Here is a 27958-nt window from a genome sequence, read left to right as displayed (position 1 = left end):
TATTGAACCCTCTGTCCTGGTCGTCTCTGTCGGTCAGACCTGCGGGAGCTGCGAGTGGAGAGCAGAGAGCGGAGGGTCTCTGAGGGGAGGGAGCGGCGGGTGTCTGACGGCCGCGAGCCCGAGCAGCTGGACGGGCTGGAGCAGCTGTACCGGGCGCTGGAGCAGGCCAACGTCACCGCCCTGGGAGAGCCGCGGCCCTGCAGCAGGCAGGAGCTGCGACGCTGCTTCACCCAGAGAGCCAGAGACCCGTTGCTCAACGACAGGCTGCACAGGGTTCGAGCCCTGCGCAGCACCTTGAAGGTAACACCGCTGGCACAGGCTGTTTTTAATCTCGTGACAATAGTTCCAGGAATTGTTTGTACATGATGCGAATTAAAAGGTGATGCATGGATGTGCAAATCGACCAACCATGATCACATTGTTTCACGATGTTTGTATTGCATTTATATTTTAAAAAGCACAGGGACCCTGATCATAAGACTGTAAATATTATCAAGCCATCAACTGAAATAGACGTAGTTTTGAATGGCAGCCAAGCCACAACTTGAATTTGACTTAGTGCTCTTTGAATCCTGGGTTTCAAGTTTTCATTTATACCTGTGTACACAAGCATTGGTTTTTGGAAGAGCCACCTCAAAATCATCAGTTTTTTATGCATTGGTGCACTAAAGATCCTTATTGGTTTTCAACCTTGTACCTTGTTTAAATTGCTTTGATCTCGTATTGACATCATATATTAGTGGGTTTTTTTTAGTATATTTGCAATGTCTTGTTTCAATTGTTTCACTATTTACCTGTGCAGGCAATTAAGATAATAAATTAAAATATTTTGGGAAAAGTTGAAATTTCCCAAAATTGAATGTACACTGTCAAAACATCCTGAGATTTTAGAACTGAAATATTTCAAGCTCTTTTAATTTTGTTTCTATTATATCTGATGTTTTTCCTACTTAGTCCTCAATCAGTTGGAATATTGCTGTTTCAGTTTCTCTTCTGTCCACATGTCCAAGTGTCCTTGAACCCCAAATTGTAGATGGATCGCGTGTGAATGTGTGTGTGAATGGATGAATGTGACAAATATAGTGGAATACTTAGGGGGTTTTAATCAGTGGAAAAGCTTGATTTATATGCTTGAAGTGATGCATCATGGGAGTGTTGAGTCAGTTTAAAGGCGCAGGGCAGACATTACAGGGCAAAAAAAACATGTGATGAGGAAAATTAAATGCAGACAAAAAACAAAATCTATATTGTTATACACACATTTCTATAAACTACAAGGCTTTTGTTACTTGTTTGTTTATAATATGAAAAGAAATGTGAACTTAAAAGAATTGAAAACAAATAAAGCAGATGAAAATTTGGACACATTTTGGTGATGAGAATTTCTCATATTATTTATTGAATAACCACGAAAATTATTGGAATTTTTTTTTCTGATCTTTCTTTTTATTGTTGTTATATTAAAAACTGTATGAATGTTGTTTTTGGACAAAATTATCCAGAAGTGTTTATTAAAGCTTCGTAAAAATCAACCATATAAGTAAATTTCATTGAAAAAAATTTTAAATGAGAGATTTGAAGGATTTGCACATCCATGCATACTGTTGGATTTTTTTCTCCATTCTAAAGTGGGTTGCATGGTTGAGTAGTGGTTAACACTGTTGCCTCACAACAAAATGATCCCTGGTCTGAGTCCGGGTCCATGTTTTGAGCTGATGGTTCAACTCCTGGTTTCTGCTGCCGCAGGCCAAAGAGTCGGAGCTGGCGGTGATCTGTGCCCTCCTGGAGGACCCGGGCCTGTGCTCGCAGACCTTCAGAGAGTGGAAGCAGTGGCACAGCGAGCTCTACTCGGACATCTGCCAGCTCAGCCCCGGAACCAACGGCCAGGACGAGCTCTCCCCGCTGGCAGCGCCTCTCATGACCCACACACACTCCTTCATCGAGACACACGTGTGAACGAGGGACGGCAAGACAAAGACTGAACTTACACCCACACACACACACGCACGCACACACGCACGCACACACACACACACACACACACACAGCTTCACCTGAGCTTCTCTCCCGATCGCCACACGGAGCACGCATTCACACAAACACACACATACACACATTGTAAGATGTGTAAATATCATAGAGGGAACAGTCTGAGACCTGCGTGTATGAACTTTTGATAATCCTGAGGACCCCGCAGGGTGCCTATTGCATGCCTGAACAGAAAGCATTAACCTTCCTTTGTCTATGGAACTGAGCATAAACTCCACGTGCTTGTCGAGCAAAACGGGGGGAGGAGACTTTTTAACTCGCCAGTTCCTTTGTATTCTCTTGGTTTTGCGATTTTTTTTGTTGAGTTTAAGGGGGCAGGGGGGAGCTATGTAGCAGCAATACAGAGGAGAATCCTTTTCACCACAGCACTGTACTTTTGTACCGATGAACTTTGCACCCAGAGCCACCAGTTCTCCCCCTTTCTCTCCCTGTATTTATTTTTCTCCTTTTCTCATTGCACATCGTGTTAAGTTGCAGGGACCTCACTGTTATTTCAGGTCGATCTCCAGGGACAGCTTAGGCGGGAAAGCATGAGGGACTTGTCGGCGAGACCGTGAGAGGTCGCCAATGGACGCTGGTTAATCTGTTCTGGCCGTTTTCTCTGGGAACCCATGAAAACAAGCGTCATCCAGAACCCATCACGCTCGGCCCGGTGCACACTGTTTCAAACTGCGAAGCGTTGCGAAGTCCCTGCAGGAAGAGGATCCTCCGACAGAGTGCACATCTACAGTTCTCTCCATCTCCTCCTCCTCCTTCTACCCTAATTTTTATTTTTATTCCTCATGCCCCTTCTCTCTCTCTCCAGTCCTCAAAGACTTGTGTATATGTGTATACTGCTGTGTATACTGATGTAAATGTTTGCGTTCCACTACCACTGTGATATGCTTCTAGAGGTAGCGGAGGGAAGACAGAGAGTATGTATTTGTGTGGGTGCAAAACAGTTTTTCTTTTTTTTCTTTCTTTCTTCTTTTCGTTTTGTTTGATTTGTTTCTTTCTTTCTTTAAACAGTGAATGCAAGTGCTAGAGAGTTCTTTTCAAAAAGGAGTCACTCACTACAAAGAATGCACTTTCTATATCTCTATATCTCATCGGCTGCATCACAGGGTCTGTGTCTCATCGGCCTCTTTACCATCGCTGTTCAAATATCAGGTAAAAGCATTTGCCGTCTCATTTTCTAAAGATTTGTGTACAGTCTACAAATATATTTAAACATAGAAGAATATATAAATCTATTTACGTTTTGTGTCATAGATATAATGTAAAGTATGATGTATTCTATGCCAAGGTTTTGCAGTGTCCCCCTCTTCACTCTGTCGACGCAGGGTGTTCAGCAGTTGAACAACTCGGAGGCAAACGATAAAACGACCATCACTGACAGCTGACTGACAGTTATTTTTTTACTGGTTTACATCTCGGCTGACCTTTCTCCTGGTGATGTGTTTGCATGTGAGACAAGGCCTGCGACTGGTTTTTGAACGGACAGGGTAAAAATACTGTGGATCATTTGTGTTCCTTTCTTACTTTGATCCTCGTCTTCACGTTTGCAAGACAATTACACTTGTAGCGCATGATACATGCAAAAGTACTGTTGAGGAATGACTTTTGATTTCTATGCTCATGGGTTTTTACTGTCTTCTTTTGCTCATTAGATAGTGTTCGAAGACACACACTGTACAACAACTGGGGGAGGCCTTTTGTTCCTGCCACTCAGTTCCTTTGATGTGATGCAGATCCTCCTTTTTAGCACCCAAACAGGAGGTTTCAATTTGATGTTTTTCTTTTCTTTTTTTGGTTTTGTTTATGCATAGACAGACCGACACAAGGCTTTCAGAAACCGTACCCGAGAGACACCAATTATACTTCTCAAACATAAGCTATTTTCACATTCCCTCCGAGCATATGGTTGATACTGGGCAGCCATAGACCTCTACGTCAGATGGACTGTCATGTCTGTGAAACTCAGATGAATCATTTCGTCTGCAATATCAGGCCAAGGACTCAACAGTGCCCCCCAGTGTTCGAGACCCTGAGAGACATGCGTAGCACCTGCTGCACCCAGCACTACCTGTATTCAAATCTTCATATTTCACTATAGTTCTTGTGTGAGTTCAGGTTTTCCCTCCATCGCATCTCACCCACAACAAAATCTCTAACATAACCCAGAAACATAGCTCATGTTTTTACAACGCTTCATTTTCGAGAGTACCACAAAGAAAACTAAATGATGCAAGCACTTTCCCTGTGCCTCCCAACCCCCTCTTTGGCAACAAAGGACTGACTTAAACCCACACACACACGCACGCACGCACGCACACACACACACGCACACGCACACACGGCTGTAGAAAAGTTATAATACAGTTCAAGTCTGCAGACGTCTCTCTGTTTCTCATCCGTAGTGTTGGTCTTCTTTCTCCAACCGCTGCTCCGCAGAGCAGGCAACATACTGTAGATTAAGAAGTTACCGAGAGTTTGAATTTGTAGGCACTGACTGTGTTATCCCTCCCAGATCTTTGTGTGTGTAGACCTGCAGAAACAGGCCGAAAAGGGAGATTCCACTGTGTGTTCTTTCAGGGGTGTACACCTCATGGTACATTGCACAGGTGTGTAAGATGTAAGTTGCACTGCGACATTAAAAAAAGGAACATATTGCTCTTTTTCAAGGATAATATTAGCTTACTGTTATTCTGTACATTAAACTGACTAAAGATGATATTGAAAAAGAAAGAAAATGACATTTATTCTTCCTAAAGTAGCCTTTTTTTGGTTTCATATATATGAATATATATTACAAAAAATACAGATTGTAAACCTAAGTTGTTAAACTTTGACTTCAATAAACTGAATCCTCTGCACTACGAGCTATGTGATGATTGTGTGTACCTGTTATTTCTGAATATGTAATTTGCTCTGGAAAACATTGACGAGATCAGGACCCATATAACGTGCTCGTCTGCATACCTAGATCTCGGAAGGACTATAGACATTTATTTCTGAATCTGCCCATATTGTCCTACTATTATCTATTATACTATTATCTAGTATAAGGTAAGACTTAGATGCCAAACTATCAAATAACATAAATTCACATTTGTTTTTGCATGCATGCAGCATTATAAATGTACATTAAGGCTGAAATAATGTCTTGGCCAACATACTCCTAAGGGGTCTGTACAGTATGTATGATTTTGTCATACAATTTCACATGATATCTAATACATTCTGCATTGTGCCAGTATATTTTATTCCTCAATAGTTTAGTTTAGCACATTTTGAAATGGTATGAACATAGAGGATGAAGCACACTTAAAGAGATTTCTAAAAAGACATGATAAAAAGCCTACATCAGTGAAATACCCAGAAATAAATGCATAATAAATAGAATAGAATAGAATAGAATAGAATAGAATAGAATAGAATAGAAATATTTTATTAGCAGGATTACTATTGCAACAACACATCATCAGTAGGGTAAAACTAACCTGTTTCACAGCGGGTACAATATTCTCTAAAATGAACTATTGAGGAGGCATTCAAATTACATTTCAAGTCATTAAAACAAAGGGTATATGTAACTCAATAAATAATTAGGAAAGGCATTTAGAAAACAAATATAATAATACACAGAAGACAAATATACAAACAAAATCAATTTCCACTTCACTGGTAAGCTGCAGGAAACAGGAATGTTTTCAGCCCTGATTTAAAAATGCCCATGGGTGCTTAGCACAAAACTACTAAGTTAAAGCATTATATTAAAAGTGTATTACTTTTTTTTAATGTATATATTTTTAAGTTTTAATTTACCTCAGGGAAATAGATGTCTTGAAAACGCAGACTAAACAATGCATAGTTTCAAAGTGTGCAGCAGGAGAATAAATGGCCAAATGTCAGTAAAACGAGAAATATGAATCATTAAAACAAAGGAGATATCAAGAAAGACAGCTGGACTGTGGCGTCATTAAAGTAATTGATACAATTAGAGCTGAATGCTTCTTTTGGGTTGTAAAAACTGGACAATGGATATTTGAAACAACGCAAGCTGAATAGATGTGTAAACCCAAGGAGTTCATCCTCAGAAAACAAAGGAACTCACCCTTACACAATGTAACAAATACACTATATTTCACATATAGTCTGTTTACAAGATTCCTTGATTTTTCCAGAACTTTTTTTGAGAACTGCACAGGATGTGGCGTCGCCACAGTTTACAATGACATTTCGGTCCTTCAAGAAAAAGGTTGGCAACAACTGCACGTTTTATCACACCCATTCAGATTGCAGTTCTCCCTTCTGGCCGGCAGATGGCGGTATGTGACTGTGTTATGTCACAACTGCAGTGAAGGAACCGCAGACTGACGAAGAAGAAAAAGGAGGAGGAGGAGGAGCCCTGTCATGGCGGCCAAGGTGAATGTTTGACATTTTCTCTTAAGCAAAGTTTTCCTTTCTCAAACAAACTATTATGAATGAAAGTTCGCGTTGCGCGTTGAGTCTTCCCCAGTGGCGAAAGCGGCCTGGAGCCGACTGTCACGTCACGAGCTTCCACGGAGCATGACAGCAGCTCTGCTAACAATTAGCCTCGCTGAAATAAATATTTCACTTCTAACAGTGTAAACAGACGTTCCACCGGCAAATATCTTCTCTGCTGCATGAAACACACATCAAACTGTTGACACGTGGAAGTATTGATTGTGTTTTTGCGCAGGAACACATTGTATACCAGTGTTCGTACAGTTTGTTCAGTCAGTGCTAGCATCACATGTGTTAGCCAGAATAACTAGAGGTCCTTGATGTTATAAGTCCACGTTCTGTGTGTGTGTGTGTGTGTGTGTGTGTGTGTGTGTGTGTGTGTGTGTGTGTGTGTGTGTGTGTGTGTGTGTGTGTGTGTGTGTGTGTGTGTGTGTGTGTGTGTGTGTGTGTGTGTGTACACAGTTGTGAAACACCCTGTCACTCCTTATATCGACTGCAAGAAGTAGAGATACAATCTCTAAAACAAAATATGGTGCTCCTTTAAATAAAACAACAAAAAAACAGCCACTTGTATTTATTGTATGTCTTGTTGTGAAAGACGAAAGAGAGATTGGCAATTTCACCTAATGAATAAATACTGAGGTGGTGATATTTTTATTCTGATGTTGTCTTTGGGGTTTACTTCATTTTTTTTCTGTTACTTGGCATGTGGTTGTGTGAATGCACAGATATCCTGTACTACTTTTATGTTCTGTGCCAGGTGGTGATGGTGGCCGTCCCGACGGTGCTGGGAATCGCCTCCATCCGTGTGTACACAGTCAGTGAAGCCCCCACCGATGGCGTCAGAAGAGAGAAGGTACATCTGTCTCACAACATAAGCAGACCTGAGATATTTAACCAGGTCTCATTATAATACGCTGTCTTTCCTCTTTCTTCAGCTGAACATCTACACACCGCTGCCGCCGTCTGCTCAGGTTAAGTTTTTTCATGAGAGCCCGGGAGTCATTGAGAGTGGGTTCACAACAGCCAGAGAGGGCGTGCTACCCGTTTACCAGGCTGTTAAGGTATTTACATTTTGCTGACACATTAAAATGTACTTCACTGACAAATATCTCTGCAGATTTAACTTCACTTTTTCCACGCCACAAAAAGGCTAAAAATTATGTAGCTGGGTGTTATTTGAGTTAAGCTGTGGTTAAGAGATCTTGTCTTGCACCTGCAGCCTCTTTTTATGTCCTTATTTCTGTTCCTACAGTTTGCAGTTGCAAAGCACAATCCCACGCAATGCAAATGCTCTGTGCAGGTCTGATTTTTGCAGAGCAGTACTTCGGGAGTTACACAGGAAGCAGAATTGATGCATATTGCTTTACAGCCGAATAGTCTGCTGCGAGAGATTTGACAGTTTGATACCTTGAGAAAGGGGAAAATCATGTCGCACCACTCAGAAGCATCTGCTTCGGTGCTTCCGAGGCAGTTGTTTTCTCGCAGGTCTTTTATAGTTGCTTCAGCACTGTTCTCTGTTTCCTGCAGGGTGCCGGTGTCTCTGTGAAAACAGGAACTATTAATCTTTACCATGCAGGACAGGGTGAGTCAACAAAACATGCACCATGGGGCATTAACTTTATAAAGCATATAATTATTGATGGGAATAGAATCAGTGGTTCATAGCAGAGTTCTAAACTCATTCAACACACATAACGACACATGTCTACACAAAGTCTGATAAAAAAAAAAGTTTCACATGAAAAAAAAGCTGATTGCCTGATTCTCAGTGACGATCACAGTGATTCGTAACTGAGAAAGTGGAAGGAACATTTCTCAGCACATTGACATTGTTTCTCTGTTTCCCAGATGTATTCTATTACTTGAAAGACCCGCCCCCAGGTTTTCTGCCCAGATTTGGGACCATCACCATGGCTGGCCTACTTGGCATGTTCTTGACACGGAAAGGTAACAGACATTTTCTGGGAGACAGTAAATAGTTGTGAAATCCCCAGCACTCATTTTTCTAGGTCCTTATGTGGACTCCCAAGAGCAACATCTTGAATCAGCATCTTTTTGACAGACTTGAGGCAGGCCAGTAAAAGCTACCGAAGATGAAAGTGTTAATTAGTTTGTTTAATGTGCACATATTATCCAAAGAACATTATTTTGGTATTGACATAAAACCTGTCGTGTAGTCATTTCAGTGCTCCAAATTGACCCGTTGGTGTCCAGTTTTCAGGCAATTTAGCATTTTGTCATCAAACCAGGAACTCAATTTTACACCCGACTACAGTAATTATACACTGGGCTCAGACTGCTACAAATCCGCATCCAGCTGAAATTGAAGCTCACTTTTCTAAAGCGACTTGGGGTGAAAACCCAGATTTCACTCTCATTTTGTTGAACTATTCAATTTCCTGTTTTACATGTGATCAAATTTCATCAGCCTGTCAAATACAATGTTCATTTGATCCAAACTCAACTATATTTGGTTCCTTATCAGAGAGTAAAGTGAAGTAGTATTCGGAGATGGCAGCAGAGGTACAAAAACAGACAGCATGAGAAAAAACTGGATTAAATTTCTGTTTCACTTTTCCCACCACTGTTTGGTTTTATCTTTCAGTTCCTCTGCCTTTGTAGAAACTCATTCAGCTTCCACGTAACGGTTAATGTGATTAGAATGTGTTCCCACCGCTTAAAGAATGTCCTATTTCAAGCAAAAAGTTGACTCAACTGGGGAATGGTTTTGACCATCCAACATAAATTTCACCCTTGCCCTGTCTTCGGCTAAATAAGCTTCGATGCCCACATCTGGACGCGACCTCTGAATGCAGCAGCGACGCTCCCGGGGTTTAATCTCTGCCGGCGTATATCGATCGCTGCTCTTCTGTGGAAAACTGTGTTTCAGGCTCTCATTTCAAGAAGTTGGCCGTTCCTCTGGGGCTGATGAGTGCCGGAGCATCGGTGTGTTACCCGGCTCAAGCAGTGGCTTTGTGTAAGGTAATGCTGCTCCTTCAAATACCAAGTGTGTAAAACACTGGCGTGTAATTAGTCCAGTTCTGATATTGTCTTTGTGCTTCCAAGGTGACTGGTAAGAAGCTGTACGCTGCAGGGCAGTGGAGCAGCGCCACTGTTTCCTCACTGTTTGTATCGAAGGAACCAGCTGCCAAACAAATACTTGCTTCTCAACCACAGGTCAGCAGTCATTCTGAGTACTGATACACACTCATCATGAACGTTAAGTATTTATTCATCTTGCAAGTCTCGCAATAGAAACTCCCATTACTTTTACTGCATATGACTAAAACCAAAAGAACTCGGCTCATTTGCCATGAAGTGATTCCCCGCCATACATATTTTACTCACTCAAAATCCCCTTCTGTCTTTTAAGTTATTTCCTCTTCTAATGTCATTTTTCCTGTTTCTGGTCATTGAATGTTGCCATAAACTGCTTTGTTCTGCTTCATACAATCACTCAAAGCTTTCAGTGACTCCAAAGTGAAAAATTGTGATTGAGTGCTGAAAATTATTGTATAGCCATTACATCCTGTTTTAGTAGAAATATTTCATATTAAAGCAAAATTATTTTGTAAAATGTGGAATTCCCTGTAATTAAGTGATAAACCTCATGACAGTTTGTTAAACAGATCATTTTATTTTTCTCCTCTTGTTAGTCAGCCACAGTACCAAACTCTGCGTCGGATCCCAGCTCCACCACAGACACAAAAGCCCAGAGCTCCACAATCCCAGAGACTGAAGTGGAATCAGCCGAGTCTGCTCCCGTCCCCGATGAGCCCGTCAGTGCTGTCATAACAGGGGAAGAGTCTTCAGTAACGCTCTCCGAAATATCCCCTGACCCCGTTCCCACGGAGACCGGCTCAGGTATTACAGCTATCGATCGCTGTCTTTTTGTTTTTCTGTCTCCGTCTCTTTGTTTCACACACCACCAGACAAAGACTGATACTGACGGCGAGGGTTTCCTTTCTCTTTACTGGGTTCCTGTAGAGGGTCCGATGCCATCAGAGGCAGAAACCTCTCCGGCCTCCACAGAAGCTCCAAAACAAGCAGCAGAGGACGTTTTGGCTGATATCGGCTCAGCGGAGCCCACACCGAGCCCAGAGACGATTGAAGCTGACCCGGCCGAATCTGCCCCAGCCGAACCTGCCCCTGTTGAATCTGCCCCTGCCGAGCCTGCCCTTGTTGAATCTACCCCAGCCGAGCCTCCCCCTGTTGAGGCTGCTCCAGTTGAGCCTGCCCCCGCAGAATCTGCCCCAGTTGAGGCTGCTCCAGCTGAATCTGCCCCAGCCGAGACTACCCCTGTTGAGGCTGCTGCAGGTGAATCTGCCCCAGCCGAGCCTGCCCCAGCCGAGCCTGCCCCAGCCGAGGCTGCTCCAGCTGAATCTGCCCCAGCCGAGACTACCCCTGTTGAGGCTGCTCCAAGTGAATCTGCCCCAGCCGAGGCTGCTCCAGGTGAGCCTGCCCCAGCCGAGACTACCCCTGTTGAGGCTGCTCCAAGTGAATCTGCCCCAGCCGAGGCTGCTCCAGGTGAGCCTGCCCCAGCCGAGGCTGCTCCAGGTGAATCTGCCCCAGCCGAGCCTGCCCCAGTTGAGGCTGCTCCAGGTGAATCTGACCCCGTCGAGTCTGCCCCTGCTGAGCTTGCCCCCACTGAATCTGCCCCAGCCGAGGCCGTCCCTGTTGAATCTGCCCCAGCAGAATCCACCCCCATTGAGTCTGCCCCAGTGGAGTCGACCCCTGTTGAATCTGCCCCTTCCTCTGAAGAAAGTGCCCCAGACGCCTCCGATGAGCCAGCAGGTATCAGACATATTCGATCACATATTATAAGTAACATTAGCGATGCAAGCACAAAAGAAAAATCCCACGTTTACCAGTGTCGTTAAAATAAGATGCTGTTGTTTCACTAATCATATAAAATCCGACTCTTTTATGCAAAAACTTAATTTGCATCCACAAAAGCAAATAATTGCGTACTGGAGTTCCACTCAATTGAATCCAGCTTGCAGGCATTAGCATTGCAGCTACGATTCTCACACAGTGCTTACCGAGTGCTTAACGGCTTCCTCTGAGGTGGAGGCTCTCATCACTTCTGTGTCTGTACTGCTAACTCGCTGACAAATCTCGTTCCAATCTCAGGAGTTGAATCAGCTGAGCCCGTCGCGCCTCCACCTGAGGAACAGTCTGCAGCAGGCAGCAGCAAAGGTAACGTGAAGGGGAGACATCGGCTCCTCACACACACACACACACACACACACACACACACACACACACACACACACACACACACACACACACACACACACACACGACATACAGGGAATCGGCTAAAATAACAGAATATCACCAAAACACCGTTTTCCCCGCTCATAACTTCCCTCATTGTACATTCATGTTGTCATAACCTGGAGTAGCAATCACCTGGATCACTGCACAGTACACTTCTCTCGGTTAATGATTCAGTCTTGAGACGGGGTGAGATTTCATCATGCGGCCGTCTATTTAAATCCACAGCGAGAAACAGCTGCAGTATATTTGGTGTTACTCCCTCGTATTCATTGTCTGACGTAAATGAAGACAAATCTGTTCTTTTAGAGCCGTTTGACTCCTACCTGACATCTTTTAGGGTGTATGGCACACTTTGGAGAAAACGTTCATGTGAGTAAACATTGTGGCAGATTAGAAAGAAGAATTGCTGCTGATGTAAAGCAGCAAGCAGGAGTCATCCGGTGGAATATACAGCTGGAAACCATTACTCAAGCTACTGCAATCACCTTAAAAATGTATGTCCTTGTTGCATATGGCCACTATAAATAATGTAGTTTACAAACACAATCCCTACAACATGTGGGTTGTTTTTTTTCTTTTTTTTCTCTTTTGTTTCATCGTAGCTCATCAGAGTAGCTGCACAGGAGAATAATAGCAATTGGTATGCATGCTGTGACCTCTGCTTTGCCTCTGCATATTAATCAAACATTAAAATTTAAATCAGATTTTCTCTGTCTGATTCATAAAGAGTGGCTTGTCATCTCTATTAGGTGCATCTGAACAGTGCTCGATTTCCCCCCCCCCCACCCGCTTACTTTTAGTTGGTGTAAGTTGCAAATAGTCACCGAAGGTCAAAGTAACTTCTGGGAACTTTTTACAACCTCATTTAGATTTACACAAACCGTTAAAGCGATTTCTCAATAATCAGTCTGCTTGATTTATTAAACTGTTTGGTGTGTTGGCAACGTGTTCTCATTGTTTTTTTCACTTCTTTTTTTTTGTTAGTTTTTTAATTCTTTGATTCCTGGAAGTGTAAAAAAAAAAAAAAACATGTCTGATCACACAGTTAGGTCTGACATACAAATAAAACGAGAAACACAACACATCCAGGTGACGTGAGGTTCTGGTAAGTCTACGAAGACGCTTTGGTCTTTATGCAAATATGAGCTGGTAAGAATCAATATTCCACTGCAGACATTTTCTCTCTTGTATCTTGTCGTCACAGGAGGTTTCCAGGACATTCAGGCTCCGGTTCTGTTACTCTTGATGTTTATTTGGGTGTAAATGGTTTATCTGGTAATTTACAAGGTTCCCACAGTCTGGAATTCTGAAGATAATGGAAAGGAAGTTTTTTGGGGGGCTTATAGTTGTTATGGTGGTTTTCTTAGTTAATCAGTTTGGTGTTTGAAACCTCAGAAAATGTAAAATTGTGATCATGGTTTCCCCCAGAGCTTTATAGTTCAGCCTGACGTGTTTGTGTTCCGGAGTAAGCTAAAATATTCAGTTTATTATCACAAAAATCTGAAAGAACTAAATAATGAAGTGAGAATCTGAAGATTGGAGCTGATTTGCTTAATCTTCTGTCAATTGAATTAAATTATATCAAATTTATTCAAACAAATTCCACTTTTGTAGCACTTTAAAGTGTGTTTGCAGCTGCCTACAAATAATTATAAATATTAAAGCGTTTTGAAAGTTAATCCGTAAAATTCCATCAAATTATTTAAGGATTAAAAACTGCAGGTACATCTAAAATGGAAATACAATGAAAGAGATTAATTTTTCCTTATTTATCATTTCTATTTGAGCCATTTTGTAATTCATATTTTATGCTTTTATGTTTTATTTAGTGTTTATGGTCGATGTATTATCGATTTAGAAAAAATTGTAAATTAAGATTTAATTTTTTTATGTTTTTGGATTACAAGGTATAAATATGAAAAGCACAGTACCTCAACATTTTTTATCACTTTATTAGCTTTTGTTTCCTATCTCTTTAAATAGGAAAGTATTATTATACCCAATTAGAATTTAAGAAAAAAAACAATTTAAATGTGCTTGCTGATGACTGACGTGTAGTTGCATTTCCCTCTCTGCCCCCCCAGAGGGCTCCAGTTTCAAGCCGGACCCCTCTCTGGTGGATTTCGGCCAGTCCAGCTCTGAGGATGCAGACTTGTACACCACGAGGAGCTGAGACACCCCCACCGGACCCCCACCAGAGAAACCTCACATCTCCAGTCCCACGTTGTTTCATCTCACATTGTAAAAATGGAAATTGGCTGTTTTTTGCAATGCAAGCTCAGTTAAAGAGACTTTTAATCAACGTTTCCATTCTCGTTGTATCTGCCAGCGTCGTTCATAATCCCCCGGGAAATTCCACGCAACTCAGCCGCTTTGTGTTGAAGAGAAAACCAAACAGAAACACCCACAACTATTTTCTTGCCTTTTTTCGCTCACAGATGCCAGATAGTGCAATTTTCTGTTTGTGTCATTGGACTGTTACTGGCTGTTTGCGCTGGAGGCAATAGTGCACGGTGTTTTATTTATTATAAGTTGAGCCCGGCGCGTTGGGAAGCTGACAGAACTGCACATGTGCTAGTAACGACTACAAGACGGACCAGCTCTAATTGATCACGCTAACAACAGTCTTTGCTTGTTGATTATGGAAAATAAATCTATATTTTTCATGATTGGGTCTCTTCAACTATTCACTGCTTTTACTCCACATTCAAAGCTTTTATAACAGTACAGAGCACTTTAATTAATGTCCCAAGTGAAGATGTTGTCTTTCTCACATTCATCTTTTACTATTTCAAAAACCGGTGGAAAAAGATGATTAAATGATCTGTGTGACACTTTATATATCCCTGTGGTGCTGCAGCACTCGCTCTTGTAGAAAGAGAAATACCAGACGGTATGAAAAAAAATAAAATGTTTTTGCTAGTTGTGATTCCTGTCGAGGCTTCGCCTGTTCCCGAAACACTTAAAATGAGAATTGCACATATCATTTAAAAAAAAAGAAAGCTGAATAAGACTCTTTACCGAATCTCGAGTCAATGAAGGCTTCGGCTTTTGTTTGTGGGAGAGGAGGCGTGTCTATTGCGTCACCGACAAAAAAGATCCACAGCCTTGTTTTGATCAGTCAGTTATGTAATCCAGAGGATCGCTTTACTTTCCTCCTTTCTTTTTCTTTAGAATACTGTATCTCGACAACAAATGTAAGATTTCTCACATCCCACAGGATGAACACTTTGTTTTTTCAACTTTGTGCCAAAGGGAGTTTAGTTTTGGATGTTCATGTAATTTGGAGGATCGTCTTACAACATTTGACTCTATAAGGAAGCGATTGCCAGATAATAAGTTACATTCATGGACCTTAGAGGAGGACTTTTACTGAATATGTACTCTTTGTGTTTCTTGTTACTTCTCATAATCCACATTTTGCACCAAACTGCTGAGTTCCCAGATTAAAACTGTCAATATTTGTCACTACTTTAGAGATGCACCCTTTTCAAGGGTTTTAAAATGTTTGTAAGCTTTACAGATTAATCTTTTTTTGTTTGTTTGTTTTTGTTTTTGTTTGACAAAAGTGCTTTCATGTTAGATGATAACACAGACCTTTCCGTCTCCCTGGTGATTTCTGCCTCAGTCTGCAGCTACATGAGGACCACATCAGAATAATTTAATTTCGTTAATGGCTTGATCACTGTAATGTTTTTGTTTTTGTTTTTTAACAGACGATAATGACCTCTCAGGGTTCTTTGGAGGCATTTTGATTTCCCTTTTAACGAATCATCAGGTTGAAATGTTGTTTGTGTCCAAAATGAAGAAAACCTTACAACACCCAAAACAGTCTTGGGTGTAATTTTGAATAGAAAATGTTTGTTTGTTAACAATATTAACATTATCATTATGCTTGCATGCTAAACTTCCAATTTTCTTTCTCAGACTTTTTCTTTTGAGGCCTGAGTCGAAGCCTTTACTGAACACAAGTTCAGTAGAGTTCAAATGTGCTTCATTGACAACACAAAATATCTCAGTATTGACTCACCATTACAAAAAAAAAAACAAGTAGCTAAATTATGGCAAAGGAAGTTCATCTCTACAGCTGAAATGTGTTTTATGTCTACACTCTTGTAAGTTATTCTAACTCAAGTTTTAAAAGTCATCTAATCAGTGACAGTTTTTAGTTGTAGACAGTTGTAAATAAGGCGTTAAAAAGTATCGTATTACTTAATGTAAAGTACTTTTAACAGTGACAAGGTAATAACTGATTATTGATACTGAAGAAATGTCAAAAATGGTTATCTTTGTTCTAGCTGGTACCAGATCCGTTACTATTTCAGTAAACTCTTGTTTGAGAGAGGAGCAACAGTCTGTATCATTTCATCAGCGTTAACTGACCCTGCTTTTCTACGTGTCTAATTTATTTCAGCTGTTTTGCTTCCTTTTTTTTTCCCCCATGAAACCAACTTCTTCAATAAGTGTGTAATCCATGCTATGATCCTGCCACTGGCTGAGTGAATCAGTCTTGTGATATTTCAGCTCTTGCATTACTAAATCAGGCCAAAATGTCTCAATAACTTGTGTTCATGAATCAAGATTTTATCAGAAACTTCCAATGTGTGAAAAAAAAAAGCATAGATCTATAAGAATTAAAATGCTTTCAGTTATTAATTCAAGCATAAGACTTAATGCTACAAGTCAGTTCAACCCATTACTTAATCTACTGGTTTTATGTTTAGTGGACTTAAATTAGAAAATACATGATCCCATCACTTTTATCGTCTTACTTGAACCCAGGTGGTCAGACACATTGTGAAATGTATATGAATTCTTCTTCTTTGATGAGAAAACGTGAAACAATGAATCCAACAGAAAACACATGTTTGAGCAACAATGGCCAGGCCCTAAGAAATTCCGTAAGTGCTTCGTCAGGCGTTCGCTGTGCCACATCTGTGCGCTCAGTCTGAGGACAGAGACGAGGGTATCTGTTCACATCTTTACAGCCTCTTTATGGGCCCCCAGGGAGGATCTAGCTGGACCCCTGGACCTCATAAACTGTGCATGAGCGTGTCCAGAGAAGTGACCCCCGGGACGTCTCAGTCTGTGAGTGTGGATGGGATCAATTCGACATCAATACGTTATCAGCCCTGTTGTAATACGTTGAGGTTAAAAACCCATATGGGAGAAATAGTTTCTTGTGATCTGATTAAAAACGCACATCACATAAAGAAAAAGGGACTGCTGGTCCTTGTGTGATGAATAAAACCACAAGTAACCAGAGAACAGAGTGAACGGGAACGCTGGAAATCTGTGAACTCCCTCCTTCTCACAGTGGATAAACATCTTGTTGCTATAAGCTCCAGGGCAGCGTTGGAGGTTACAGAGCTTTTCCCCCACCCCGGGTCCGATGTGGCTCTAAGTATAACTCTGTCCCACTTCCCTCAGGGGTCCCCGTCCTCATAAAGGGCCCCCCCACCTCTTCTTACAGCGTCCCACATGGGCAGCAGCCTCTACAATAACCTTCTGAGAACTATGGTTAAAAGTGGTTGCTCTCACATGTTTTTTTTTTTGTTGTTTTTTTTTCTTCTCTTGACCAGCAGAAAGGAAACTGAGGGACAACCCTGACCTTTCACCTTTCCACCCCCGAGAGCTGGATTTTCCACGGAGGACTGGTTTGCGGTGGCGGTTATCTTCTCAGGGTCCAACCGGAGACGGAGACCCCCACCATGACATAAACAGACATGACATTTATCAGCACAACATATAAACACAGCAGCCTTCTAAGCTGTTCGGGGGGTGTTTATAATCACTGTGCATATTCGTTTGTGTGGATCAGTGGGTGTTTGTATGTTTTTGGGGTTTTCTGTTTCCTCCTCCTTCCCATATGTGAAGAAAACTCTAATAGTAGACACTTTTACACACCTCTGATGTGAACTTTGTGGCCACAACAACATCCGCTGTTGCATAATTACAGTATGTCTAATTTGTTTAATGAATACTTGAGAGAAAATGAAGCGACTTTTGACAGACTGCAGTGGAAATGAAAATGAAATGTCCTGCTTTTCATCCAGAGAAAAATAATTAGCCGATGGATTGATGTCCGGCGAGAGCTGTGATGCAAGTTGAGGTTGGATGCTCTCTGGTCTGCTGCCCTCCTTATCTGCTGCCCGCCTGTATCTAAATCCTTGTGTTTGCATCATCAGACAAACACACATAAACACTTACTCCCACACATGCTTTAATTGTTAATTGCCTCGCCTCCTCAGTTAGTTAATTTTTGTTTGTTTGTTTGTTTTGTTTTGTTTTGCAGGCCGCTCACGCATGCAAACTGAATAGCATGCATTTTAATTGACTGTCTCTTGATGAGACAGCGTGAGACTGACACTCCAAACTGTTGACAAAGGTCAAAGCAGCTGTTCTGAGATACACGGAGGAAAAGTGAGACAGAGTATGAAGGCGATGGGCACAGTGAGACGACTCCATATCGACTGTGTGATGGAGCCAGCTGTTGTGGTGGAAGGACAAAAACACTGTTACAAGGAAATCTATTCAGTTTCCTGCTCACAGTATCTGATGAGCTACAATTAAAGCTGCTTATCCTATTTATTTTCCAGCAGCTTAACCATAAAAAAGCAAGGCAAGCAATAAAGCACTGTGGCACTAAAGTTATGAACAGAAATGGCTCTTAAACTGAAGCAAATTCCACAGTCTTTACTCCATTATGGCGCATGTGGACTGAATTTAAATGGCACTTTAATCAATGCTCGTGCATCATGTTTTTACTAGTCATTTGGGATGGCAGCTGATAAGCTCGTATTGATACTGTCGCCGCTCTGCTTATTACTCCAAGTCTCCATCGACTCCGTAAATTGATTTCTGATACGTTTTTGTGAAGAGAAAAACAAGGCTTACACAGGTTTTTGGCTTCCACGTGCAGCTCCAAATTACATAATTACATAACTGCGTGAACGCCTCATGCAGACGCTGGCGAGAGCTTTGCGCAGAGGACAAGAGAAGGCGAGTGGCCAAAAGACTGTTAGTGTGAAATGAATGAAAATGGAGAGTGTACTGTCAGATTTGGCATCTAAGCTTAAGCTGTGTGATTCAGGCCCTGGTTACACGGAATTTCATGTTCGTTTCAGAAGAGGTTTGCATTTTGAAAAAAACATTTCCATTTTCAAAAAACAATGCAGTCAGCATGCCAGGCCATGAGTTGTGACTGTTTTAATAATTAAACCACAGACACATACGTGCAGAGAACAATACGCCACAGACGTTAACGGACATTGTATGGACAGAGGACCAATGTTGGACTGCTAATGCTGGTGACCCCGAGGAGAAAATGCACTGGGAGTCATGACACATTGTCGTTATCATCTATCTGCTATTTACTACCGTCGTTTTTGTGATTCATTTCCTGATTCACCTGAAGACGTTGTGTGTTTGGCATCTGATTCCGGCCATGGTTTAGTAGATTATTCTGTTTTGTATTATCCAGACTTGAGCTTTCCTCCTTTCTGTAATTGCCTAATGAGTTTCATCAGTTTCTGCCCAGTTTTACTCAATGATGTTCTTGTAGTATATCAACGCTCCAGTGAAACCCTGTTCGCTTAGCAGTTAGCATCACCCTGGTTTCCACCCTGTTAAAGAAACTAGATGAGGTAATAACAAACATACATTTATGTTCTGGGGTTTTGTTCAGAAAGATGATCTTCTATCATTTTTGCCACTTTCTTTTTTCTCTCTCTGAATAGGTGGATAGAATAGTTTGGAAGGTGAAGCAAATGTGGAGCTAAAAAAAAAAAAAGAGCTTCACCACATATAACTGTGAAAGTGTTTTCTCTCTGCATGACCTTGAAAAAATTGTAAAATGATCTAAAGGTGGGACAGTTTGAACATTTCGAGGCTGCAAAATGTAGTTTTCACAATGAAATATCCTTGATGGCTCCAGCAGCCTCATTCTGTCCTTTTTAAAGACTAGATCAAAGAAATGAAAAGTGGATGAACCAAAAACTTTCTCTCTTTCCATATGTAGAGATAAAAAAATATATGGATTAATTCAAATATGCGATTGTTCCTGCTCCTTCAAATTATTTTACTGTTTGCATGTTTGAGTCTTCTTATCACAGATCTCTGTTACCGCCTGATGAATGTTTTTGACTCCGGTTAGCGACTTGTAAAATTCATATCTGACAACTCAAAATATTATTACATATGTTCTCTGTCATGTCCCTGCTAGGAGGAAGTGACACTGCAGATGGCCATGATGACAGCACTGGTTTGCACACATTGTGTTTCGTGAATATGCGAAATGGATTCAACTTATTTTCACAGATGTTCGTCGTACTATCGTAAGCTAGAACAGCTTGACACATGCTGGCTTTAATAAAAATAATTGATATTCTTGGATTAATTCCCAAGTCTCCCTCGTATCATTTTGATTTTGGCTGATGATATTAAAGTTAACAAATGCCGAGCTGTCAGATCATTCTGGTCGAGTACAAAAGCCTGTATCTTCCTCTGACATGTAGCGGAGGAGAAACATATTTTAGCAGAAAATGCTATCTCTGCTTTTGACTTAGTGTCTTCTTGACCACTGGATTACAGAGTGACTGTGAGGAGTAACGGGCTGAGTTGTGTTATTTTCTGTCATCCACTATTTCTGTTGGCCAGCATGACTCCATAAATTTCTGATCTGGGCCGCTGCAAGCCATGACTCAGGGTCTTTGGCTTCTATCTGCGTGTGCCTATTTGCATTTATCTTTGCGAGGAATGAAGTGATCTTTAGAAAGAGGAATTAAGGCTCAATTCTAAACTTTAACTGGCTGTGTGAGGAGTGAGATGTGGGGTTACGGGGTGAGTTGTGATGGTTGAGGTTGGGGTAATGTTTGGACCTCGCAAAGATAAATGAACATGTTTCTGACAGAACAACTGTGCATTCCCAGCATGCCATTGGAGGAGCTCCACAACACAAAGTATTAGTGTTGGAAAGCTGAAATATCCCTCTTTAAGAGTCCTGCTGCATTGAGGACATTCCCGATTTCTCATATCGCGCCACGCTGGACCTCTTTACGTTTGCAGCCTGCAAAAATGTGCAGCTCGTCCGCCTCCATCCCTCATCCACACTGTCAGCTTTCCCACGGCTATTAGAGCATGTCACATCCTGATAGATACTCGATGGAGCAGAGTGCGTGCACATGTAAACAGTTTCGAGTGCGTTGCATCGATGAACGCGCGCCCGGCCGAGATTAAGCACATCCAGCGTTGGAGAGTAGGTGCCCTCGTGCACGCGCAGGTGCACGTGCACGGTCTGGGAGTGATGAGCGACCGTGCTGTTGATCAAAGCGGCCGTGATGTAATCAGTCTCAGAGCTTTGCACACATCCCTCATTAACTTTCACCAAAGGCTTTAATGAAAAACCACTGGAGGGAATCTCCACTTTCTCTCCTCTTTTTTTCTTCTCTCCTCTCCTGTTCTCATCTTCTCGTTCACTCCCTACACTTTCTGCTCATCCTCCTCCTCATTCATCTTCCATACCGTGGCCCGAGCCTCCCCCCTTCCCACCTCCTCCACGCTCTCCCTCTGCTCCAGTGGCTGCTGGCTTGACTTCCGCTGAGACAAAGTAAATATTTCCCAGGGCTTATCTGACCGCTGGCAAAATGAATATGACACAAAGTGCGAGGAGCTTCTAATTAACACACAGCCTCCGTTTCTCGGGTCAGAGGCCCCGCCGGGGACAGCAAGCGGCTTTAACTGTGACGCCACCAGCGTCCCATCCATTATACTCAGGTACGACACGTGCTTGTGTTCCTGCAGCCACTGAAGACGCAGTTATTACTCCAACACACATCTTGACTTGATTTCCCTCTCTTTGGTTTTCTCTGGAAAAAAAAAAAAGGAGGAGGAATAGTATGAAAAACATAGGGAGCTGGTCTCTCTCTCTTCTCTCACCCTCTCTCTCTCTCTCTCTCTCTCCCTCACTCTCTCCCTCACTTTTCTGGCTTGTGTCCAGGTACAGTCCGGCCCCTTCTGCAATGATGAAGGTGTGACGTGGACTTCCCTGTTGTGCAACCATCCAGAGGCTCTTGGGGGCTATAAGACCCCCCAACCTCATCTGGTTTCTAATAGCCTTGAGTCTGGTTTCTACACTCACACAGACACACACACAGGGGTGGATGATATGGTCCCGGGTACTCGCCTGTTTAGATTTCACAGAGAAGGGTCGAGGAGCACTTGTGACGGCATGGACTTTAGCCAAGAGGAGCGCTGAAAACAGTTTGGGCTGGACACTAAACCGCATCAGGTAAAATAAATTCTTTAAAGAAGGAAAAACTGTAACAATATATTGTGGGGCCATCTGTGATTTAACAGCTAGGGTTAGGGTGACTTTGGCTGTTTCTGTATATCACTAATTGAACTGTCCTTGTATAACTGCAAGATGTTCTTTGTGTTGATAAAGGTTACTGGTGAACGTCATTTCCCATATATTACTGACTGTCTGCCTCAAATGCTACTTTACTGCTCTCCACTGTAAGAGGATCTCCTCCTGTGACTTTTATGATTCCTGTAAAACCATTAAAGCTTTAAATTAAGTTGACACTCTTTTCATCTAAATCATGAACAATTGGGAAAAGTCATTCATTAATTCAGCATAACTGTTTCTGAGGAATCCAATAAGCAGCCAGACTATTACAAGCCCTTCCTACGTATTTCATTACAGCCCTCAAGTATGGTGTAATGCATTTGTGCAGTGATTAGTTATCATGTAGGACAGCTAATAAACATTTGAGCCCGCTAAAGATTACTCTGAAGAGAAACCCAGTCTCACCCATAAAAGGCAGCTGAATTTTAAATGCGTTCCTGCTTTGTTTTATTTCTAGTTGACCTTGGAAAACTGAAAGGAGGGAAGTCAAATCGAGTGACGCAAGCGTACATCAAGTCCCATGATGGCGATCCCCAATGACCTCTCTCTTTTCAACGCCACCTCCTCCCCCAATTCAACCACAGAAGTCCATGCAACCGCGTCCCTGGAGGCGCTGGGCGGTAACTGCACGGACTGGCATCCTGTTCCCATGACCACCGTCATTCCTGCCATCTACAGCATCATCTGTGTGCTGGGAACCCTAGCCAATGCCCTCGCCGTGTGTGTGTTGGCACACGCCAGCGCCTCAAGGAGAACTGTGGCCAACACCTTTATGCTGAACCTTTGTGTGTCCGACCTGTTGTTCTTGCTGTCGCTTCCACTCTGGGCCGTCTACTACTCCTGGGGCTACCATTGGCCCTTTGGCCAAGTGGCTTGTAAAATCTGTGGAGCGCTGCACAACCTCAACCTCTATGCGTCCATCTTCTTCATCACGTGCATGAGCATGGACCGCTACTTGGCCATTGTGCATCCGCTCCGCTCTCAAATTGCTCGAGACCCCAAGCGTGCCCAGCTCCTGTGTATCCTGGTTTGGGTCTTGGCCTGCGCGTGCACAGCCCCCACGGTGGTTTTGAGAAACACTCATTACCTCAAGTCTCTTGGAGTGGAGGCCTGTGTGATTCTTTATCCCCAGCATGTGTGGTATCTGACCCTTACCTGGATGAAGATTCTGCTGGCCTTCCTGCTCCCATTGTTCATTATTGCTGGGTGCTATTGCGCTATTGGGAGACATTTGTTGGCTGATAGTAGTCTAATGAAAATGCAGAATCCATCACATCCCCCCAAAATGCCTTCTTCTAAATCACGAGACTCCCACGAGGATGGTAGTAAACCAGAGAGACCTCCTACCCCCAGCGTAAGATCGAGCCACAGCGGGGGCAGACCCTTGGAGGGGAGGGGACTGGAGAGGGTGCTGTGGACGGTCGCTGCCGTGGTGGTGGCATTCTTCATCTGCTGGTTCCCGTTTCACTGTGTGACTTTCATTGACTTTCTGAACAGTGAGGGCTGGCTGGACAGTTGCTGGGTGCACTGGACCATCCAGAATCTCACCCCTCTCACCCTCTGCTTGGGCTTCTCCAACTCGGCTCTCAACCCCGTGCTCTATTGCTTCATCGGGAACCATTTCCGGGGCCGCCTCGGAGGCCTCTGCAAGGGCCTCAGTGCTTGTTTGAAAGCCCGCGGGGAGGAACACAGCCAGAAGAGGGGCTCCTTCAGTACGAGGCTGAGCTCCTTTTCTCGAAAACTCAGTGACCTCAAAGACCTGGCGATCGTGGAGACGTCCGGGAATGCTTAGCAGCCTCCCAGCTCCATTTCTCTCCCGTCTCTTCACTGGCTTCACACCCTGAGGATTGAACGTCTAATGACTGCTAAAGTCTCATAAGCACGGATGTGCGAGATGGAGTTGTTACCGAAAGTGAAATTCCTGCAGAGCTCTACTGTGGCTCTCAAAGAAAAAGTAACTAGAAAACATGAGGCTGTATAAAAGGTTTCTGTTTTTTCAAATCTGACAAATTTCTGTTTTGTAGCAGATTATTTTACACACTGAATTTAAACAGTTTCAAAGCATGCAGTCTATATTGCTAATGAGCGTTTTAGTACAGCTGTCTTACTTGCTGTGTTGCACTGTTGTTATGATTCGGTCTCATTATGTCTTTTCGGTGTCAGCAGGCGGCTCCTTTTTGTAGAAAATCTCTGCAAAGCCTCAGAACACTACCTGCTCAGCCCTGCACAGAACTGACACACACATTTAGTGACTAGCTGGCGAAGCTGCTGGAGCATTTTGCAGCTAAAGAAGCAGATACTTCCTCCGGAAGTCAGAATAAATATAGTGAATACCGGACCAAATCACTTCTTCAAACAATCAATATATGCTGAATCATGTATTAGATAAACAACTAAATAAAAATAACAATATCTTCAGACAATATTCACACTTTTTTTGCACTTGCAGAAGAAATTCCAAGAATGAAGTAACAAATACGATAAACATTGATGCTAAAAATAAAAATGTACTCAAGTAAAAAATGAAGGAACAAATAAATGATTGACAATAATGTTTGCTGGTCTGCTGAAGGTTTGATTAGTTTTGTTGTCACTGCATTTGGAAATCATCATGCAATAAATGACCAATCACCTGCGAAGAAGTCATTGATAATAAATCAAGAAAAGTCATTTTCACATCAATAAAGGAATACCAAAGAAAAAATTACCGTTAGAAGATTTCATGGGCTGGATAAGTTAAAGTAAGAAGTATTTGTGGAATATGTCTGCTTTTAAATATTATTTGGGGGCAAATTTGTGATATCCCACTCAACTCAATCATCAATTGTCAATCAAAATCCTAAAAGATTGCCAGTAGCATTGTTTGTATCTTAAACATTATGAATTGTTTCTATACTTCTCTGTCGTGACCCAGAAAAGATTTTGAGGTTTTATTGCTTCAAAAAAATCATTTCTAATCATTTCAAATATTTTATTTGGTCTATAAAAGTTATTTTATTCAATGATATGCTTTAATTATAATCTGCAAGCATACTGTAGAATTTAGAATATAATGTATAAATAACTACTGATAAAAATTATATATCAAATAATGTTTAATGAAGTAATGGATTAAAAAGTTGATTCAACTGATTTAATATCCTGTTTATTAAAATAATAAAGTATTATCAGATCATGTGAACCCTGTGGAAACTTCAGCAAAACTAAGCTAGGATAGTAATTATGTTAGATCATAATGCTGTTCATTTCATCTCCTTAACTATTTCATTCAAGTGGCTTCCTAAGATGTTGGGAAATCAGTAGACATACTTTTCTTTATTTTTCTTTTTTCAGAAAGCATGCATTTGTTGGTAATTTGCACAAGTTATAGCCTTTTCCTTTCAGATTTGCTGATGTTTCGTCACAACAGTGATAAATTATAAGGTAAAGAGATTGTTAAGGAGTGAGACACCTCTTTTAACTTTCAAGCTGCTGAATTTTAGCTTTGTAAGAAACAAGAAAAGTGAGACAGTATATAAACTACGGTGATGAATAACCATTACCACATGTATTGTTTTTTTTATGTATCATTATATTTTATGTATAATTACCTTGCAACATAAATGTATTGTCCAGTAAAAGCAGCTTGAAGTGAGTAACAAATAAATAAGATGCCATATCAGTGTGAAGCGCCATGTTTCTTTCTACAAAGAACATTTTGTCGATGTTTTGCAGCTAATTTTCCTCCAGCCCCACACACTGATTTTGTAAAATCGTCTCCATTTGCGATTTTTCATGTTTCCTTCTCAACCCAATCTTACCCTCTAACAGCTGTGACTAAGAGCTTCCCCCCCACCTGGGAATGAGAGTGCTGAGATTACTGTCAGCTTGGCAGATGGACATTCTGTCTCTATTTATTTTTTTTCCGTTCTCTCTTTCCCAGAATGCTTCACATGTCTTCTACTTTTATCAATGCTGGATCACATAATTTCATGCTGATGCCCTGATGATGGATTCCAGTCCAGCCCACTGTCGGCCGAGGGAGCTCCAGCTGATCAATGATGCATCTCGGTGGGTTTATTTGAGTGTTGTATGGATCTGCTGCATTCCGAATTGACCCTGGCCTCTCTCCTTCTCAAGTCAAAGTCAGGCTGTTATGTTGTAATACTTCTTGGCACAGTTGAAGGCCCGACGTGTAAAAACTTGAATTAATAACACAAGAAAGGCTTTCATCCGTGCCTAAATGGAGCTGCTTCTTTTATCAAGATGTGTGGATTGTTTTTACAGATCAATATGGCGGCATCAGAGAGTAAAGCCTCCTATAGAAGGTCATTAGTTGCCTAGTTTGGACACTGGGTGGTGCTAAACTGCTGTACATGCATGAAGCGGGCTGCCACTGACGCTTACCCAGACCCAGGCCCCAAATCCCACCACTCATGATCTTCGTGAGCTGAGGGGAAAAACGTCTCCGGCACAGACTGATGACTCAGACTCAGACTGATGTAAAGGCGACAGCTCTGAATGTTTAACATACAGACGTGCTCTACAAGTGCTGCATCGCATCTCCCAGAATGCACTGAGGTTAACCTCCTTGCGCTCGATGATGTGAAGGGAACAAGCTCAAAACCAAGAACAATGCACGTCTCTGGGTTTAGAAGACGCAGCGATCAGCTTTCTGGCTGCAGCAGAAATATTTTAATCACCAGATCTTTAATTTGACACGACAGAACTTTGCAACTGACGGCACAGATTGCAGGATGAGTTTTGCTGCACGCTGCTTCATTAGCCGATCCCTCTGTGTTCGCAGGAGCAGCTGCCAGCGTTCCCCGACACACGTTCGACAGGAGACGGGCTGCTGACATGTCGCTGGTGACGTGTGTGGACCTGTGAGAGGCTGAGAGCGCTCCGTCGACCAGCGGGGGGCAAACGTTCTGTTTGTCTGTCTTAGAGCCACAAATCAGTTTTTACTTTCTCAGTGAGCGTTACGAGGTCGAGGAGACGTTACAAGCAGTGCTGATAATTTATGTTTCCAGCTGTGAGAGAACAACAGCAAAGAGAAGACAAATCTGAGCATCCACTAAAAGCATCAGGCCTCACGCTGACAGCACAGCGTTAATATACAGAAGTGTGAAAAGTTTGCAGATACAACTACCAACCCTCTTAAAAAGCTTGGATTTTACTTAATTTGCAGTTCTCCCTGTGTGTGTGACTGGGTTTCCTCCCGTGGTGCAAAAACCATCCAGGTGAGGTTAATTGGTGCATTGGTTATATAATGGACAAAAAAACTCATTAAAAGTAGGCTAGAGATATCTAAAAATAATAATCACATAAACATGAGACTTCGTAATTCATCAGGTTCATTTATATAACATTAATTTATGGTGCATTCAAAAATACATCTGAGACATCAATTTTTGGAATTTCCAAGTGGTAAAGTGGGAAGATTCAGACCACATCATGCCACTTGGCTGCGGCTGTTGGTGAAAGTGAGAAACACATGAAATATACAGACACATTTGTGATTGTGCTACATGCATAAACATTTGTGGAACACGGTGTGGTATTTCTTATGAGACTCTACCCACAAATATTAAAGTTTGTCCTCTGGTGGCACTTTGCACTGTGACTTGCTATGGCTGTCCAGTAAATGTGCATAATAGTGTGAAAATGAATGGAACTTTGTTTTCTGGACTCTACAGCAGCAAAGCCACAATGCCATCTCGCTTGTTTGTCATGATCAAGTAAACACTGAAAATAAGTGGGAAA

The 27958-nt window shown here is 42.1% G+C and overlaps 3 protein-coding genes across 4 annotated transcripts in view; all 3 read left to right on the top strand.

Annotated features, from left to right (window-relative positions):
- Positions 1-1956, top strand: part of LOC308134547 (connector enhancer of kinase suppressor of ras 2) — a gene marked incomplete at both ends in the record, with an annotated part of 61982 nt that extends 60026 nt beyond the window's left edge. The window contains 2 exons of the mRNA XM_080502315.1: positions 38-300; positions 1747-1956. Coding sequence (XP_080358441.1) covers positions 38-300; positions 1747-1956 — 473 coding nt within the window. The remainder of the gene's footprint in view (positions 1-37; positions 301-1746) is intronic.
- Positions 1957-6398: 4442 nt separating this feature from the next.
- LOC308134230 (uncharacterized protein) lies at positions 6399-14734 on the top strand. 2 transcript variants are annotated; one of them, XM_080501886.1, is made up of 12 exons: positions 6399-6456; positions 7280-7375; positions 7458-7583; positions 8050-8104; positions 8371-8469; positions 9413-9504; positions 9589-9699; positions 10179-10386; positions 10510-10974; positions 11050-11316; positions 11656-11721; positions 13890-14734. In XM_080501886.1, the coding sequence occupies exons 1-12, from the start codon at positions 6445-6447 to the stop codon at positions 13976-13978; spliced, it is 1686 nt and encodes a 561-aa protein (XP_080358012.1). In that variant the 5' UTR covers positions 6399-6444; the 3' UTR covers positions 13979-14734. The 2 variants fall into 2 exon arrangements, with proteins under 2 accessions (XP_080358012.1, XP_080358011.1); XM_080501885.1 differs by having other exon boundaries at positions 10510-11316.
- A 7230-nt stretch (positions 14735-21964) lies between these two features.
- agtr2 (angiotensin II receptor, type 2) lies at positions 21965-25874 on the top strand. Its single transcript, XM_080502691.1, has 2 exons — positions 21965-22093; positions 22671-25874. Exon 2 carries the CDS (start codon positions 22734-22736, stop codon positions 24003-24005), a length of 1272 nt encoding a protein of 423 aa, XP_080358817.1. The 5' UTR covers positions 21965-22093; positions 22671-22733; the 3' UTR covers positions 24006-25874.
- The last annotated feature ends 2084 nt before the right edge of the window (positions 25875-27958 follow it).

This window comes from Blennius ocellaris (genome assembly GCF_963422515.1).
Source record: "Blennius ocellaris genome assembly, chromosome: 9".
Taxonomy (NCBI): domain Eukaryota; kingdom Metazoa; phylum Chordata; class Actinopteri; order Blenniiformes; family Blenniidae; genus Blennius; species Blennius ocellaris.
This window is presented reverse-complemented; position numbering and strand designations above follow the sequence as displayed.

What these genes read in the sequence shown, in the direction of transcription:
- agtr2 (XM_080502691.1), top strand. Translation starts at nt 22,734, where the DNA reads ATGATGGCGATCCCCAATGACCTCTCTCTTTTCAACGCCACCTCCTCC.
- LOC308134230 (XM_080501885.1), top strand. An exon ending in CATGTTCTTGACACGGAAAG is followed by an intron (nt 8,470 to 9,412) that starts GTAACAGACATT and finishes ACTGTGTTTCAG; the next exon opens with GCTCTCATTTCAAGAAGTTG. An exon ending in AAGCAGTGGCTTTGTGTAAG is followed by an intron (nt 9,505 to 9,588) that starts GTAATGCTGCTC and finishes TGTGCTTCCAAG; the next exon opens with GTGACTGGTAAGAAGCTGTA.